Source organism: Ptychodera flava, chromosome 11, assembly GCF_041260155.1.
Source record: "Ptychodera flava strain L36383 chromosome 11, AS_Pfla_20210202, whole genome shotgun sequence".
Classification (NCBI taxonomy): Eukaryota; Metazoa; Hemichordata; class Enteropneusta; family Ptychoderidae; genus Ptychodera; species Ptychodera flava.
In genome coordinates this window covers 31,406,351-31,426,660 of record NC_091938.1, presented here as the reverse complement: position 1 = coordinate 31,426,660, position 20,310 = coordinate 31,406,351, and the positions used below count along the sequence as shown (strand labels likewise).

Sequence of the window (20,310 nt, the reverse complement as noted above, 5' to 3'; positions counted from 1 at the left end):
CCAAACCTCAACAAGTACTCAAACACACAACGATTCCGAACATAAAACGATGTAATGAATGTCGGAAAAGCATAGGATGATGCAGAAACAGAAGAAAAACAGAAATGTCGTGATACATGCGAAAACTAACATGTTACATCGACGCAAACAACACTAACACTAAAACCGTTAGCTAAATGGCTGAGGAAACAAATAACTAACTATAACATAATAAAGGCGTGTTAAATGTATTATTGACCAGAGATAATGCACAAATTTAGCAACAAACAACACAGTAAATATTAGAGAAAAACACGATCGTATAACTGACACGTACAATGTAAAACTTGTCAACGACCGGGTATATGGACATATTAGTCCGTTACACACAATACGAAAACTGCGTCCAACATAATAAAATAACATAATTGGACATAATGGCATCCGACAACCAAATGGACTAGGATGGAATGTCTCACACGAGTTTGGGACTTTCTGTCTCACACGAGCCAGGAGGCGATTGTGAGACTGAAATTGTGACATTTCATCTCAGTTCATTTGGACGTGCGATTATTTTATTCTCACATTCCTAGCCACTAGGAGTGTGGCGAAATCCCACACTCAACGAAATCCTCGCACACTGTGTGTAAATGCGTATACACAAAAGTATTACACTGATTAGATCTGATTGGATAATAAACAGCTTTTCGCTCCACTTGCGAGATGAGTAGGCACATGGACCGGAACTACAAAGTAATTGTAAGCAGTCATACAATGTAGTGGCAGACGACAGCATTGTCACGATTTTGTAACGCGTTGTACGTCGTCGTAGACAAACTCAGAGAAGCGGTCGAATTTTCCAAATATCTATTCAAAGAGTATTTGAAAGAAGTAAGAGAACATTGCGATATTGCCAATACTCCATCGGTGAGCATAGCTAGAGACCTGAAACAATTTTGGGACTAAATAGTGACGCAGAATATAATAATGGCCATGAAGTAGAATAGTCACTGACACTTGAAATAATCATTCATTGTTTTGAGTGTGAACTTAACTCACTGGTCATGTTAGAAAAAGAATCTCACACACCAAGAACCTGGGATCAGATTTCTCATACACGTTTGGGATAATTTGTCTAACACTCGTCTGCGGCTCGTTTGAGACGAATCATCCCAAACTCATCTGCAAAATCTAATCCCAGGTCCTTGGGGTGTGATATTCTATATTATATTACCATGCCCTGCCCGTCGCATTTTGATGGTCGAGCTGAACCACGTGACTGACCACAAATACACAGTGATGGTTCGTTTACATGCCCGTGAATATGAATAATAAGATTAACAACTCAAAGTATCGTAACTTTATAGCTCAAACGTAAATCATCATCAATCACAAAATAAAATGGAGCACTTGCAGGTCAAGTTGAGATACTTTTTTTCTGAAAACATTTCCGGATTTGCCAATTTTTCATAGCGCGTGACAGTGCGTCGCGTATTGCTCAGTTTCTGGGGCCCAGTTGTCGTTCGCTCCGGAAATTTCGGAAATTTTGACGGTTTTCTTGGGTTCGCTGATAATATAATGGAAATAACAGACTCCGCTCTCACCATTAACGTTTATGGTGGGCGCGGGCTCGAGGAAAGCCAAATTAACGGGCTCGGCAAGCCTCGTCCGTTAATTTTTGGCTTTCCTCTCGCCCTTGCCCACAAATAAACGTTAATGGTCAGCGCGTCGCCCGTTATTTCTATAATTAATGTCCTTCAGTACCTGAAAAGGTACAGTTATATCATTTTATTTTATTTTATAACACGCAACATGCTCATTCCACGTCGCAATTCGTCTGAACACGTCACGTGGCGAGAAAATAGATACGACTAGTCCCTACTGGCTGGAAAAAACATGAAATAAGAGGGCACTTTTTCCAAAAGCTATTTCCATAGGGACATAGTTTCAAAACGTAATCGGTCACATGACGATACGCTTAGTGTATATGCAGTTTTGATACAATGGCGGGCGATTATCTAGAACGTGAAGAGCTCGGGGGATGACCAACGAGCCTCTGACTAAAGCAGCAACGTTTTCCATTCCAACTGCGTAGGAACTTGTACAGCTCATCGACGACAAAGATTGTAGTGCAACCAAGGAAGAACATTAACTTCTTTTTTGTGAAAAAATCGACACAACTGTTCTCGCTGTGGAGAATCGCCAAGTGAACTTCTCATAATATTGTTTCAGTACCAATACATCAAAGCACATTTAAAACAACAACATAGGAGCATCAGCATGTGGTGTATTAAAGAGGCACTCCCACTTGGTAACATTTTTAAAACACACGTTTTTTATGCCAACGGTCGATATTTGACTGTGGCGACTCCGCGCGAATCGCGAGATATTGATAAAAACATGCCATTTCCCGAGCATATTTGTCACATCCCGAAGTTTTACGATCGCTTCTGGTTATGACCCGAAATCCCCCGAAAGTGTGTTGTTGTGCTGATTGATGATATTCTAAGGAGTCCAAAAACGTTCGAATGACGCAATTAAATTACCTCCTACTGCGATGACTTTATATACATCATTATCAATGCCTTTACCTCTGGTAATTCTTTTTTAAAACTTCTCCTTAGTTTTTGTCGTTTTCATTATTCTCAATCAGTTGTATTAAATTTTTAAACAATACCACATAGATATCAGTTTTTACGTGTAAAATATTAGTTGCCTCTGATGACTACATTTTGTCGTCTGCCACACAGTTACGCGTGGTTCGATACATAGCGGCCGCCGCGTGTGGTATGCGCGCATACCACGCGGCGGCCACTATGCATACTATGTATCAACCGCACCTATCTGTGCTAGTCACCTATGCGAATTCTGTTGGAATCAGCAAACTTTGTTTTTCGTTTTTTTGCCAAGTCGGTAGGACTCGACTTTCTCCCATGGGACATGACCGCTCACCGACGCGAGTGGTACTGCTCTGGCGTACAGCAGCGTCAGCGTAGACTCGTACTCCATAGCTTAGTTGACAATGGCCCCAGTGCCGAACGTTCCATGTTCGGAAGCTGAATTCAGATGGGCCACCGGAATTCAAACTTTAACTTTTTTGAGGACATGTTTTTATCGATATCTCGCAGTCGCCATGTCAAATATTGACCGTTGGCATAAAAAAAAATGTGTTTTAAAAATGTTACCAAGTGGGAGTGCCTCTTTAAGATACCCTTAACCTGGCCTTTATTCGGGCTATAACAGCCGTTTATTTTCCCTCGTTGCCTTGCCCTGCCGGAAACATATCGCTATACCCCTCGACCTACGGCCTCGAGGAATAGCGATGTGGTTTTCCTAAGGCATGGTCCCTCGGGGTATTGAACGGGCGCTATAGCCCTCATGACCAGGTAATACGTGTTTAGAAATGATATCGCTCAGTGATAATAGTCTGTACTTTCAGTAATCATTGGCATTATTACATCATACGGTGAATAGAATATGCTTTCTAAAGCCATGGTTACATGATGTAGAAAATTACTGCTGTCGTATAAAATTCCACATGCATCATTTTGAAGTTGATTGCTAAAGAATCAAAGCTCTTTTGGTTACATTATTTCCACACAAAGGTTTGAAAAACAGCCATATACCTTCTCAATGTAAGAATTATGTGCGATCCAAGACTAACCCTCTCACATCTGCTCGGTTTCTCATTTAAAACAATTCGGACAGTATTGTGTCCAAGGGAACAAATGTGTCAAATCCTGAGGCGGAGAAACTTGTGTTTGATAAATCGACAGAATATAGAGATCGGCCGAGCACATCACAAGCAGCAAAATTCATGATGTCGGTGTTAATACGGTTGCTGCATGCGAAATAGACGACGCAACTGAACTAAGTGACGATCATAATGATTTCGAGGAAGCCCTTCATGGAAGGCAAAATCAACATCAAAAGTGACTGCCCCCTAAAATGTGAACTCTGCCCCTAATTTTGATGACTGGGGAAGAAAGTGCCCCTTTCAATGAACATGCAGAGAAAACACTGTTGACCTGAACTGTTTCTCTATTTCGCAGACTGGAACCAATGCTCGCAATTTACGAGTGATCGGTTACGCTGTTGAAGTAAACGTGCATTACGTTTGGCAAAGTTTTTCAATGAGCATTCAAGGTCAAAGTCCAACTACGCTGAATTTTGCTAGGATGTTGTGATGAACATAAGAAAGGTCAAATACAACTTCCTCCGTTATGTTTCTGTGATCAAATTACATCTTAAATCATATTTATGTTGCTCACAAATCATAAGGACCATTATATTCACCTTCCCGATGTTAGCATTGTGTGCGATCCAAGATTATCCTTCACACATCTGGTGGGTTTCTCAATTTATCTGGATTTTTTAAGTACCAATAATCGATGAAGGGCTATGAAGCTTTTTTCAGGCATGTGTACATTCTCTCTCAAGAACCACACATTAATTCATACAATCTGTTATCTCCGTGCAGATAAACCATCACTGATGACGTATGGTGCAACAGTACGTGCCGGAAATTCGGCGGAGTTTGGAGTCAACTCAGCATGTGGGAATCCTGTGTTACTAGAGGAAATAACGCAAGAACATCTCGTATTTGAGTGTGACTTTACATTTGCTCGATACATTAGTATTGAACAGGACCAAGAGATATACCCGCTAAGGATTTGTGAAGTTGAAGTCTATGCTGGTATATGGATAATTAATTAGGCTTAATTTTGTGTAATAGGCTTGAATTACTATCACTTTTCTATTAAGTCCTTTGTTGCCTTCCGGTCTCTACAGATATATTGAACATGATATGAAATATCAGATAGTCCTTAACTTCGACCATGAAAAATAATTACAGCAGCAAAGTGTTCAGTGACATTGACAGATAATACACTTCAAACTATTTGTTAGGGCTTCAAAACTGGAAAATGAGTGATACCACCTATTAAATATTAAACAGGCTAACCTGAGCGGTCGTACGTAAACACATACATACATACATACATACATACATACATACATACATACATACATACATACATACATACATACATACATACATACATACATACATACATACATACATACATACATACATACATACATGCATACATACATACATAACTCTGAATCAATATATTTTATTATGTGGTTCGATAATACACAGTAGGATGTGAATTTATATCAATTTAAAATTGTACTAATTGATCGATAGCTGACTGATGTAATTCCTCAAAAAATGCTGGGAAATCAATACTGAGAGTTCTGAATTAAAGATTTATTATCAATTTTGAAAGTTTATCATACGAACCTACCCAGATCTCCTCGTCTATTACATAGCCTCAACGAAATAAATTCAATTTCTCCTCGTTTTCAACTGGAACTTTTCCCCGCTCAAATAGAGCGATGCTGATATTTTTGTCATTGAACAGAAGCATGACAATTTGTAGGAAAGTAATTGAGCAAGGTATGTCCTTAACTGAGTCAAGTAAAGAGTATAGAAACCCTATTTATACACATGGCTTCAATTATACTGAAACTATCTCAAGTCCATTGTTTAAACCAAATAAACGCTCTAGGAATAAATCACTATAAAATGAAGACATTTTACTTTTTAAAATACTTGTAAATGTTGAATTGTATCAAACTACTTCAACATTTGAATCTGCAACCAACTGCTGCATTATTTAATTTATTGTTCTACAATGACCGCTAGACACAAATGTTGTTCTAAGACCATAGAAATTTGTATGCTTCAAAACTTGTCAACTAAACGCCTAAAGTTACAAAACGGCAGAGAAAATTTTTAATCTTGGGGGTGTTAACTTGCTCGAGGATTTCGTACACTTAATCGACAGAGTGTGAGACCGTCATGAAATGAGGTACACGTCATACCAGGCGTAAACACGACAATATCGTGGCAAATAAATCGTAATGTGTGACCCATGGTAGATACTGACGAAGTCACAGATATCAAGCGTTGATTATAACACTTGGCTTTCCTATATATTCTCTTTAACTTTGTTTCGGCCGGCCGTTGACGGAGAACAATCTGAAAGTATATTAATTTATCGCGTTTTTGCTAATTTACACTTAATGCCAAGAACATACAAACATAATCACAGTTTTTTATGAAACGGAATCTATTAAGTTGACTGTCACTGGTTAAAACCAAAGAATCATGTGTACAAAATATATTTTATTACTTGTATTGTCATCAGATGCCGAGCCGCCAACTCCAACGTGTGATGACGTTATAGGAACGACCCTTCCTGGTGTCAACTACTCCTCCATAGATTCATTCGGGTTGTCGTCACAGACAATGTAGACCCGGAAAATCTCATAGTTTATGAATGTTCATCATTATTCAACGATACCTTCTACGTGGGAGATACTGGCGTTAGCTGTAGATTCATCGACACGTCTGGAAACAATTCAACGTGCGAATTTTTTGTAACTATCAACGGTACGTTGGCATTTTACTATACAAATTTTCATCAATGAAACATATCTGTGTCATCGACAGGTTTCAAGATAGAGTGTAGTTTCGTGTAAAAATCTTTATCGTTGATGGTGTTGACATTTCTTTAATTTTGACATTTGTCGTTGATAATGATATCTGAAACCATGCACAATCTACAATGTTCATGTTTGCCACCTTTGACTTCGGCAGTAATGTTAAAAAATGGATGATATAAACCGTTCTTTAGTTTCAGTATTCAGCTGCAGTTGTTTTTCGTGATTTCTTGTGTATGAAATCTTGTCATGAATGTATGTCAAATTGACAAAGGTGACAATGCCTGTCATATTCCTTTGCTTGCATTTTCTGTCGACTAAGCCCTCCATAAAATTAGTAAATAGTCTGCATACTATTAAAGTGATTATCCTAATGGTAATATTATTCGGACGATATATGATTCAGGGCTCTTTAAGTACACAGAATATGTCACAAAGATGCATGATGGGACTCTACAGGTGATATACTGACCTGAGCTGACTCTAAAGCATTTTACATTGTATATCCGTACAGTTCTGTCGTCGCTTATTCTCTTGATATTAAGATGGCATCAGGGTCAACTCATGTTACCCGGAGTTGAAGATTCTTGTCCAGGACACCACATTTCTCTATCTCGTGGACATAAACAATGCTTGCAATTTACGAGTTACCTAATACGCTGTTGAAGTAAACGTGCATTACTTTTGGGAAATTTATTCATGAGAATTCAAGACCAAAGTACAACAATGCTCAATTTTGCTCGGAATTTTTGATGAACATAAGAAAGGTCAAATAAAAGTTCCTTCAATTACATTATCATATTTACTTAACTTGCAAATCATAAAGGCTATTAAAATAGTCACATCTTCATATGCTGATGTTACACATGTATTGTATCACATACCTACAGGACAGCTAACAGTGTGTCATTTATATTTCACTCGCGATTCAAAGGAGTACACGAAGAAAAGAGCTTGAATTAATGGCTTATTCTAAGAATTCTGTTTGTTTGTAGAATGGCAACTGATATGTAAGACAGTTTGAGAATTACGGTAAATATCTTCACATGAAGAATATTTACAAGGTATATTTTTCAAAACGATGCTCTACAGTTTTTGGTTAATCCTTTATATAAAAAACAAAATATGGAAAAAGCACCCGCTTCTGTAAAGTTCAGAGCACTAATATTCCGAACTGTAGCTTTAGATAAATAATTAAACAAACATTGTGATAGAAGTCAACAGAAAATCGAGTTTTAGTGGGGTAGCTGTTTTATGCTGAACACAATATCAGTTTATGCTCATCGTTTGCAGCAGCCTGGATCGAGGTCATAGTAGAGGTCATAGCCTCATTTTGATGGACAATTTACAATATATTTTAAAAATCCTAATTTGCTATACTTAATAAGTTCCCTGTAACAGATGAAAAAGTATCCCTTTTCCCGCTTGCAAACCATGTTTGGCATAATGTATTGAATGTGTGTGAGTCAAATGCAAAGAAATAATTGGCTTGGAGAGAACTATGATTATCAATATTCAGATATACCGAAGGCTATGTTATAGATTTTAAGAACCGAATACGTTCGAAAGCCTTACATGAATTAGTGAAGCTTACCGGAGAACAGTTATTATGTTGAAACCGTCTACAATTAACAGCTTTCGGAAAATGTGTTTGGGTATCAACATGGTATCAACAGAGTTTGGTAACCAGTTTATACTTAACTTGAACGTTGTGACGGCAAGGTTTTTTAGACAGTGCAAACTAATACTCTTACACTATAGCCAATGTAGTAGAATACTCTCAGCATTCTGATGACTTAAATGAAAATAACATTGTTTTGTCGAAGATGATATGATACTGAAGCATTGATAAAAAGCTGGTTTTCCGAAACGCGATGGAATTTTCCAATAGCTGTTGATTTCTCTGCCACATATCACAGTCTAGGAAATCTGTTTAAAGAGCACATGATAGAAAACGCAACGTAAGAAACTCATGAATTTCCTTGTACCGTACGTGTGCATTAAACTTTTACTTCCAAATTAGAAATGTACGATCGGAATGTCGCGAATGACCAATCACAATTGTGCCTTGACGCAGAAAGCGTCAATGAAATTCCAACAAAATCCATCCACAGCTGAACACAAGTACAATTATAAGATAATCTTACAGGCAAGGTTAGACACCTACACAAATACTAGAATAATTCATTGAGCTTAACCAGTGTTGTTTAAAACGCACATTCATGATTGATTGACAATATTCATCATTTATGTGCTTTAAACTTGTAGTCATTTCCCCCGTACTTGTCTTCTTTGATGACTGATAATTTTGACATGAATCATAATGACACATACAGTAAAGAAAATATCGGCAACGGCAATGTCGACTGTAAGGCAGAGGAGACTTTTGCTGTTTGTTGCTTACTTTACTTTTGTAATTGTGATCAGCAAATTGATGAAGGACAGGGGTGTGAAAACAATATCTGTCGTGTTAAGCGTTGGCATTCATACATGACGGATACGTAATAATACTTTATGATTATGGTTTGCAGACGATGAGGCTCCTAATGTCACATGTACAGATATAACAAGGTCAGCTTTGCCAGGGGCAGTTGTTAGGATTGATAATTACGCCAGGATCGCCATAAGGGACAATGTGGACACGAATTCTGATATAAGCAAAAGCTGTACACCTCAAGAGAGCAGCGATTTCGGGATAGGTGATACACCAGTAGATTGTACATTCAGGGATAAAGCTGACAACGAGGCTTCTTGTCACTTTACCATTACAGTGAATGGTGGGTACTGATTCAATTCCTGTTTGATGTTTATTGTAAAGCATCTTTTTCACAATGAACAACAATAACTTAGTTTCTTTTTGTGAAAAATGTATAAGAACGTTGCCGGTATCAGTGAATCTTTCAGTTTTACTACGGATTGTACGAAATAGTAATAGAATCATTTGTACGGAGATTTTAAAGTGATTTGACTTCTTTGATTGGCACATACGTTTACTGCCAGAACTCGTTCATGGTGCAACATGAACGCAAAAAAATGAAATCAATATAGTTTTCCAAGTGTAGTCAAGTGTAATTGTTGAAATGACATGCTCACTGACGGCAAATAACGTATGATAACTATCATAAGAGGTACAAAACTAACTGTACATTTTTTTTAATTTACAGTTTGAAGTATATTTACCTTGATATTGGCCTTTTCATTACTGTACACAGAGATGCGTCTTGGAGAATGTCCTGAGAGCATAGAGACCAGCTTTATACCTCCCGACTTTCAACACGTGCCCGTGTTTTGGACAACCCCGAATGTATCAATGTTTGATGGCATAAGTGTGATTTCATCGTCCGAGCCAGGGGACAGCTTCGGTCATGGTTCAACATCCGTCAATTACATATTCATGGATGAAAATGACAATGAAATCCACAGCTGTTTCTTTGATGTCAGCGTTTATCGTGAGTTTCTGTCAGACTTCACTTCTGGATATTAAAAAACAACAACAGCATCATTTTAAAAACACAACGTACAGATAAGAAAAAAACCAAAACTACAAAGCCTGCTGCATGTCAACATGATAGGATATCTTGCATTTATTCAAGTTACTGCGAATTAAACTAACAAATTTCTTAATGTTAAGTACAATAAAAGATTCAGCCAATTTCTGGCGTTCCAGTGCTTCGCGACCTCCGACCCTACACTACCATTGAAAGGTGTAGGTTGCTGCGGTGGACGTTAAGAAAAGAAGTGCCGCCAACAACTGGCAAGACAGACTTCAACACATAATAAAGGTTATTCTAAAACACGATTGGAACTAATTTGGGATAATTGGTTGGTGAAGTAATGCCGATTTGATCTACAAATATAATATTATCTGCTTTTCTTTTTACATTATACACTTATTTTTACAAGTAATATTCAATATTGTAACATTCAGCTATACGGCACCTAATACTTTTGAAAAATTTGAAAAATATAAAAATCCGATTATCCAAAATTAGTTCCAATCGTGTTCTAACTAACATATCATATTGGTATACCCGTGTACATAATGACCAAAGTGGTCATGACAATACTGGTATGAACGATATTAGCCGAAATTGCATGAACGCCCAAAACTGTTAATGGAAATCAGTGTGCGTCTTGTTCACAGAACATAGACTTCTTTTATGAAAAAATCTAAAAACAACTCCAGCTCGAAAAATGACTGGTCTATTTTTCCCTTAGCCGAGTGAAGTGCGCAGTTTGTGGAAACGCGAGTACAACGGACATACACTAGAAATTAGAACATCTGGAGCACATTATGTAAGCCACGTTGGCAGCCTTATTAAAATGTATACCGTCGATAAAATATGTAACGATATGATTATTCGATCAAGATTTGTTTAAAGAAAAATGGTAAAATATTTATGGAAGATTTAACTTAATATCGATGCATTAATCATTGACCGATAGAAACTAGGTATTCTCTTAAACACAATTACTTTCTATTTTTGTTATAAATATTGTATGCCATTTGGAACAACGTTTTACGCAGTGATCACTGAATACACGAAAAGAAGATGCTGGGTCAGGGATCTTTTGAAGGAACAAAAATGAAGAAGTTAATTAGTTGATAAAGATGTAAACGTTTAATGAAAAAGTATGAAAAAGTCGGTATCCTTCTCAACAAGCTTTTTTCTAAGTTGCAAAACACATACAAATTTCATATCAATTATAGTGTTTTGCTCTCAAAGACAGCGAACACTAGGAGGAAAAAATACTTCCTCTTCTAACCTCAAACTCCGTTTCAAGTATCTCTCGGCAGTTCCATCCTTTTCCTCGGGTTGAAATAGTAACGTCTGAGAGACCAATAACGCAATCTCCAAATATCGAGCAAGTCACATGATTGGGTCATTTGTTTACTTCTCGTAAGCAGATCCCAAAGACACCTGAATCAATCACAATTAGCCCTATCACGAGACTCATTTAGTAAATAATCGCGCCGTTGTATAAATCAAAAAGGGACGGCAGAAAGTTGTCATCATTGAAGGCAGGTGTATGTAGTAGCCGGTTGCCATCAGTATCGTCAATAACAATTTTCTAAGACTGTAATCCACCCATATTTAATTTAAATCAAATGCTACGTATTTGAACGATTCCTTATTTTTAAGGAGCATTGCAAATCACTATTTGGTTAATATTTTGCCATCAACTAACATTTTCTCACAATGCTCGATAACCCTTTCCAAAATCGCTTATATAATGTTTATTTTTCTTGGCAACAAATACTGGAGCTTTTATAGAAAATGTCACCTTTGCAAAATGAGAAAAACAATATTAATTTCTTAACAGATCCTTGCCTTCTGTACGAACCACCTGAAGAGGAATATAGTGAACCACTGTTATACATGTTGCATGGCGATTCTGGTTTCATTACTTGTGATGATGGATTCACACCTACAGCCAATGTTACCTTGATCTGCAATGATGGAACCTTAGACCACGAAATCCCCGATTGCATAGGTTTGGCCAATTATGTGTACTATACTACAATATTGAACTGCACATCACTTTCGGGGTAACGTTCCTAAAGCAAATATATTAATGTCTACAAAAGATGTGACAGAGAAGAAGAACGCGTCACTGGAAAACATCAAAATACCTTTAAAAGGAATACATTTCAGCATGTTTGCGTTTACCATTAAGCGCGTTCCTTAGACATGCCTCTGATTAATGAACTTTGAATCTTACATAATCTCCACTATCTGGTTGTCCTTATTGATATTCAAGCAGTAACTTTCGTGCATGTCTGAGATATATATTATTGAGGTTAAATAGGGACGAGAAGAAGAATCTTTGTAGATTACAAAAATGTGATGGCAATGCTGATCGTTGGATTTTGCACTTCAGACATAGAATGGCGTTCGTTTGTGACTGAACAGAAATTGAAACTGCTTACTGTTTAGGTTTGACGGCTCTATTGCAGACTTGGTAGCGAAACCACGTGTATAAAATGCTCAGACGTTGAGACAAAAGGATGTTGGTGTTGATCCTTGTGAACTTTCACATGATTCAGTGTGGCAATTTGATTTCCATTCGCTTGATTTAGTTATTAATTTTTTCTTGTATATCATATTCACTTTGTTTGCAGTGGGCTGACAACTGTGTTTGCTGCTGTCATTGAAATGAATCACTGAACCCTACGTTTAAAGTTGCAATATGGATCAGAATTGACGTTCAAATTTCGAAGATTTAACTTTAGGCACCCCTATAGAAAAATCCATGACAGTTTCATTTGCAGATTCGACCATTAACAGGAACACGGGGATGGCTCTAATTTGAGTAAATTGATTTAATTACCGAATAAATTGCTGTTTTGGTACGTACTGATTGCGAGAGTAAAGCACAGAATTTGAAACGTCATTTTTACTATTTGAATATATACGCATGCGCATTTGGTGCATGGTAACGGTTTGCGAAATAGCAACATCGTGTCAACGTGCCCAGCTAGCCTTCCAACGGGAAAGCGGTCAGGTCTCTGCCCGCGCCCTGGGTCTCTGCTTACTGATTCAGCCTGGTAAAAATGGAAGAAATTAGCCAAAAATGTCGGCAAAATAAACTTTGTTAATATTGTTTTGTCAGATCGAAAGATGGAACCAGAAAAAAGAGTAACACGCGACTACTGCACCACGTCGAGGAGGCAGACTGTGTCTACAGTTTCTCGCGAAAACACCAACGTCGCCACTGTGTGATGATCAACTTCGCTAGCCAGCGATGTTTCCTCGGGCAACGATTTGTAATGTGATGAACCGGGCCGTAGTCCCCCGCACGCCCCTAGTCCCTCCGCAAGGAAATAACTTAGATCTGTTAGCATTCATTGATAATCTATATCCTTCAGGTCAAATACGCATTTTTCGGAAACAAAGAAAAACTGCAGTCTCCATCATTAATGGCATGGTCTTATTTACGACGCGTCGATCGACGCGCTGACATGGCCATGCAAGACCAGTCTGAGGGGCAAGACAGCTGCCGAACTTCTGCAGTGGTGGATGATACCGTATGCTGAAGTGGGCAAAGCTTTCAAATAAATATAGTGTGCAGATACCTCCAGTACCTCGCATTTTAACATGAAAAATGTAACAACATACAACGGGGAGAGGATTGCGGAAACGCTGTCAGGTACGCGGTGAACACAACCAGATCGGTGTACGTGGTCTGGACGCTCGATCGATCGAACGTACACAGTAGGTGCTCACGGCGCGGCACTGACATACGTGTATATCGGTGAGAAAAATCAATTACACGATCTTTTGTCGAGCTGCACTTTATCATATCGACATACTTATATTTCTGAAAGACTGTGATGCCACCAAAGTTAGGCAAACGCAAAATTTACAATAAATTATCATTATGTATGTCCAGTTCTGTCATCGTGTCAACATCGCCCCTCCAACGTGCACTCTATTGAGACGTCATCACTCTTGGTGGTACTTGTCACGTGCGCAGTAGAAACGCCAATGTTTTTGTTTTGAAAGTTTGTTTACAAAACAGTTTTTCTAGGCGGCCGCAACGTATCAAAATGAACGTGTTTGAATGCCGGGATTGGTAAGAGGCTTAGCTAAGAAGAGTACTTCAACGTAGTATGGTCTATTTGCTCAAGTTTTACGAAAAAAAATCGACAATTTTGATCCATATTGCAACCTGTTTAAGTTCATGTGTTTGTGTCTCTGACATTTTCTTTTTGACACCAAACCTTATCCAACTTTGTAAATCGGGAATGTGTACCATGTTGTAAATGCATATACTGTTTCGATTTGTATTTTGAGTGCACTTAAAAGTTCGTCGTACAAGGCTGTTTCTGTGTCACCAATGATGTACGAGAGAGAGAGAGAGAGAGAGAGAGAGAGAGAGAGAGAGAGAGAGAGAGAGAGAGAGAGAGAGAGAGAGAGAGAACAATGTTTAAGTGCACATAAATTAAAGAGGAAGAATAGACATTGCACATTTATTTGCCTGATAGACTATGGGTAGCATTAGTGTTTGGCTCAAAAGCGGATAACCTAATAGTATATTGATGCTATCAGTAAAGCCTTGCCACATTCAATGATTGTTCTAGGAACTTTAAGTATTTGTTTTGTGCTGATCAATTATTTTGTCCGCTTCAGATATCGACGAATGCGCAGAGGGAACCCATGACTGTGACTTTGAGAATAGAAATGAAGTTTGCTTCAATAACGACGATGGCGGATATGAATGCAGATGCATACCCGATTACAAAAGGAATGGTGACCATGGCTGCATTCCAGAAGTTTTCAAAACTGAATGCGGTGGTAAACACATTTTATTACTTTCTTATAAAATTCGCCTTGTCTTGGTCGTATATGAAAGTGCAGAAAGAATGTCGAAAAGAGTTCTGTTGATTTAAAGGGGTTCCTGGTGGGTGTTTCAAAATTTCCAAATGCAGTCTTTCATTCAGATGATCTTTCCATACTTCGTGTTGAAAGAGGTCCATGTCAAAAGCCAACGGACATACGAGCTGTTATACTCTAATACAGTACTTTTTGCACACCAATTACAGACCTTTGTGTCAACGCCGAGTAATTTCACAAGTTAAAGAATAAGACATTAATTCTTTCGTATGCATATAAAAGGTCTTTTTATCATATTTATATATTAATGACATCACCGGTCTTCCGTACAAACTCAATCACACTTCAGAGTGTCTTGTGCTTTATGCCCGGTAGATACAATCATGCATATCTGCATCTATTTCCCATGGGGTTTGATTATACTTGATGGAATAGTTCAGATCTTAAGATAATATATCAGCTCCTAGGATCTTAGATTTCATGTAATGAAAAGGTGATCATAATTAATATGATGATTCAATGTTGATTCAATATGATGACTCAATGTTGTTGAACAAGAGGGCGAACACTCTTCCCGAACTCTTCTTAGTCCTTGGCCTTTGCTCTCATTAAAACATACCTTCCTGCGCCTCGACAATTCCTACTGAAGAAATTTGGTGGGGTAATGAAAGACGTCGATAGAAAAAGTGTATGAACCCAATTTTAAGACATCCAAAATATTATCACATCGATAATTTCTATTTCACTTTCAAAAGCCATAGTGAGCTCGTCTAAATAGCATGGGCAGCAACATCAATTGTCTGACTGTGGAATAATTCCCACTCTTTTTCAGATGGAGAAAATATATTTTGTAACTCGGAGTATGACCCTGTTAACGACGTGACTTGGTCTACGACTGCAGCTAATTGTTCTGCTCAGAATAAATGTCGCCCTGGCTCAAACGGTATGTAGTACGATATCTATTTGGTTCCGCCGAAGAAATATAGACAACTGTTGTCTGAAATTTTAAGCACGTGTCCGGTAATTTGTTTTCAGACTACCGCTTGTCGGTTGCTTTCTTATTTGCCGATAAAAATTCTAAATATCATATCATTAGGAAGTAAGAGATATTTGTTCAACAAAAGGATAAGCAGTCCTGGTTATCCCTCAATATAGCATAGAAGGCAACAACCAATCGCGTACCGTTTATGTAATGAGGGTTAAGGCAAGAACCAATCGCGTTACCATATATGTAATAAAAGTTTAAAATTACGTGTGCTCCCGTTGTAATGTTTCCTCACCTGGGCATGTTTTCGCCGAGATCGCGATCTGGCCGGACAGATCCACCGATCGAACGCAACCGCTAGCTGCCGGAAGTGTCTCAGCCCCAGTCGATTTTCGACGTTTTCCCGTATAAAAATTTTGAGGATTTCTTCATGGATAAAGTTTTCTGCATTTCTTTCACCTCGACTCTGTTCTACAATCAGTAATTTGACATTTTTCGTTCTAATTTCCTGCGGCGCGCGTTTTTGAGCAAGCCCGCCAACGAGACGAAGTCAAAGTGGAAACGTAGTAAAACCTAGAGAGTAGGCTTTAAACCATTCAACTTTCTATTGTAGTGTTGATTGAACTTCGCTACACTTCGCAACACTTGTTCTCATTTGCATAGAACTTTGCATCTCGTAACTTGCATTAGATGGTATTAACAACATACAAATGTCCCATATTTTGTGTAAGTGAAAAACTTTTAAATATTTTTACGAAGGAGTCGTCATGCGAGAGTGCAGTGTTTCTGGAGAATGGGTGGAACCAGATACAACATTTTGTACGACCAAGACATATGACGACATCGAGAAGGAGGTAAGCATTTCAAGAAACGTCAACTTACAAACTCAAAACTACTGCCATTGGTGAAGTGTGACTAAAATGACCAAAAGAATAGTCACACTACAAGCATAATTCTAATTATTGTGTCATTCCGGGAGGCAAGAGTACTGCTTTTGAAATTTTAGAGATTCTAAGCAGTTTCTGCGGAACGTTTCGTATTGTAAATCCTGTAGTCTGTCATTGGAATGCAAAAAAATGTCACATTGTTGGATTTGAATGCTCAAAGATATATAATACCACTAGTTTGAGCTGTTTATTTCTTTAGTTATTTAGATCTTCTGATAGATGTATTTATAGTAGGTAAATGGTTTATCTGCCATTTTTTAAACAAAAGCGACATCATCTCATCATAAAAAAGCATGATGAAACCACGGTACCTTTTACCTTTTTATATGTTCACAATTAAAACTGGTATGAACATCGGGAAGTAATAGCATGCGGATTCCACTTTTGAACACTCACATTTTTGAACACGTTGTAGGCGTATCCCCTCCCTAAAGTAAGGACTTGCGTTTCTAGTGCTTCGACTTTTGTGACCGATGGCCCCAAGCCAGTCACAAAACTATATGAACAGACAATGTACCTTTGAAACGATTATTTGTTCTGCACCAAAATGTACAATGAACGACTTATGACGCTCAGCCTGGCACAGAAGCCCCTTCAAGTTTTTTCTTGGCCGTTAACAAAGTATTTTTTTTTAAATTACAAATCCGGCATAGTGGCCGTCAAAGGACATGTATAATTCTTGGAGGTGAACTGACCGATACTGCTACTACATCAACATTGCATGCGTGCCGGCCAATCGATCGAGCACTGCCTGATGCGATTTTCGGCGGGCCTCTTTACTTTCGTTAATGACCGAGTTTATTTTCACAACACGGAAATCCATTCATTTTACACAATCTGGCCTAAGCTTTACATCTACCGTCGTACCAAACTTAAACAAAAATCGTCCTTTTAATTGTGAAAACCTGTGATGACATCTTAATGTTTAAACTTTTCGCTCTGGTAGTGTGTCGCATCCTCTCCCGGAAGTGGATTGGCCTATAACAACGGAATAATGTAAACAAGTTATGGGATTGCCAACTTTGTATGAGTACAGCGAGGAGCAAGCAAGGTTGACGTTTGCCGATTTTATTGCTTTTTTCGGCACGTCACTTCGAAAACAGTACCAAAAGTACATGTATACATGTACGATAAAGGGATTACTGCACGAAATTTGGTTAATAGTGCGTCGTGATATGTTGGTATTTTCAATGATGAGTTGTACAGTAACGGGTCAAATTACTTGTATTTTTATTACAGCGTTATTAACAAATTATATTTTACATGTCATACAGATCAAAGGCATTAATACCAGTGATGAAGCAGGAGAAATTGTCAACAAAACTGCACAATTGATATCCATTGAAAACGCAGTTTTACAAGGAGGCGATCTCCTGAAATTGATCGTCATTCTTGACTCGATTCTGCAGCAAATGCCATTTTCATTAAAAGGAAGTACCGAGAGCAAGATGGAATTCTCTTTTGTGAGTGTACTGTCTTCAAGCATTGACTTAGTAGGATGTGTGTAGACTAGCCTATCTGCTCTCATTACTTTAGTCAACGTGATTATAGTTTCTTCTCGGTAGATCAGTGCATTTAAATTTTAAAATAAATGTTGCAAAAACTGTCCTAGACATATGGTGTGATGTACACTTTTATAATTATTAATCTCCAACCACAACCTTAAACGTTAACTACACCGTAAAAGGTGACATCTCACGACAGATAATCAAGCGATTATTCAGCATTGTTATGCTTAAGCTTTGACTGTATCGGAATTTTGAGCGCACTTCTTTTCAGAGATTGATGATAATGTTGTACACACTCTTGGCCGTTCTTAGCCGTCTGTTGAATTTTAAGGTATACTTACTATTTGATATTTTGGGACATTTACGTTGCGTCGTAAAGTTAAAAATGTAGCGTATTTGTATCAATAGGATTTTGTGAAAATTGCAAGTGACGTGCTCGACAAACGTAACGAGAAACGATGGCAAAATATACATAGGGTGAGTATGACAGGCCTTTTGTTTATCCATTCATATTAGATTGCGGGAAAAGGGAATGACACAAGTATTGATAAAGCACATGCCTTGGTAACTGTCAATAAACTAAGCTTGGGGGCGTTAATTTGTACATCCAGCTTCTGTTTATCTATTATGGTAGATTCCGAGGGGGAGAAAGACATTAGCAAAAGGAAAGCTTATGCTATCGGCAATGGTCGGTAAATCACTGCTAGGGGGTCAATTTGTTCGGGCTGCTTCTTTGTATCAGTAATTTTCCAAATTAAAATGAACAAAAATCATAATTTGGTAATAACCATTGCTGGAATCCAATACAGCCTTGCTTGCTATTGATATGTTGAAGGGTGAAATGTGTACACCTCAGTGAATAAAGATGACCATGAAAAATAGTAGCAATGCTCGTTTGAGAGCGATTTCGAGGCAGAAAACACTGTTTTTACATATACCCAAAACCCCGAATACATTTCGGTTGCTATACCAACTGAGCTAATGGATCAGTTGGCTCAATGTGCGCGATCCTGTCTCTTAGATGGGGGCAACCCTTCATTCTATTCAGCTTTGATGGTGAGTAAGACTCATCACCTAACCTTTCAGCCTATGGATCCTTTAGCATTCAAAGGGGTCTCGCGCACAATCAACAACTTACGAATCAGTTTTTGGTAGTGAGGATCAATCATAGGAATGATGCAAAGCCAAAAAAGTGTAAATTTGAAATGACTTACCATACGAAATTTTGTAATGTATTCAGTGACGAATGAAAAGTGACCAATGCAGGACCCAAACCCATACCCCTGTACAATCAAAAGTAAATTTCCTTTAAACCATGTTTACAGAACAAAGGTGTCGACATGGGTACAGCTGCTGTGTTTGAGACTTTGGAAACATTTGATGAGGGTGTAAGTTATTTCATCCGGCAATACAATCTAACCATCGATCTGACATACGCAAATATTGGTAAGTAGTATGTAAATTGATGAAACCATAAATATAATCTCTGTCTCGAAATGCTTTGCCATTCAAAGTGATAAAATTTGCAAGATTTACTTGCAGGCAAGGAACATGTGTTTAAATCGGACAATATGACTTCGAAACTGGTTCAATGTCCATATTTGCTCAGGGAAAACTTTAGGATGTCTGTGAGAAATCTTTTTGTTAACAAAATTAATTTTAACTACCCTGAACCACTAAAAGCAAATGGCAGTACTGGTACAAATTTCACCAATCAGATATATTAGATATTAAACATCTGCCAAAAGTTCTAAACTAGAAGGACAATCCTTGTCCAAACCAGGCACATGATGAATTGAAACAATATGCAATGTGCAATGTATTTAAATGACCTACTGGTAATTGTTTTCAATTTTCAAATTATAGTAACTTGTAGGGAAAAACCATTTTCTGCCAATCCAATCCCGGTTGGTAATGGATAACACGGGTAGCAGCACATGGCATTTACTACTTTAAGGGAATATCTCTTCTTGGAACAATATTCACGCCACCTACTCCGGAGAGGGTTAAAACGATGAGTGTGCTACAAGTTTCACTTG

The 20,310-nt window shown here is 38.0% G+C and overlaps 1 protein-coding gene across 1 annotated transcript in view; it reads left to right on the top strand.

The window, feature by feature from the left end:
• Positions 1-20,310, top strand: part of LOC139144098 (adhesion G protein-coupled receptor L4-like) — a 44,949-nt gene that overhangs the window by 8,692 nt on the left and 15,947 nt on the right. Inside the window, exons 2-12 of the mRNA XM_070714771.1 lie at positions 4,460-4,675; positions 6,198-6,442; positions 9,024-9,269; positions 9,705-9,941; positions 11,818-11,988; positions 14,628-14,792; positions 15,664-15,774; positions 16,576-16,670; positions 18,038-18,226; positions 18,680-18,748; positions 19,597-19,717. Of these exons, the coding sequence (XP_070570872.1) occupies positions 9,707-9,941; positions 11,818-11,988; positions 14,628-14,792; positions 15,664-15,774; positions 16,576-16,670; positions 18,038-18,226; positions 18,680-18,748; positions 19,597-19,717 (1,156 nt within the window). The 5' untranslated portion in view covers positions 4,460-4,675; positions 6,198-6,442; positions 9,024-9,269; positions 9,705-9,706. The remainder of the gene's footprint in view (positions 1-4,459; positions 4,676-6,197; positions 6,443-9,023; positions 9,270-9,704; positions 9,942-11,817; positions 11,989-14,627; positions 14,793-15,663; positions 15,775-16,575; positions 16,671-18,037; positions 18,227-18,679; positions 18,749-19,596; positions 19,718-20,310) is intronic.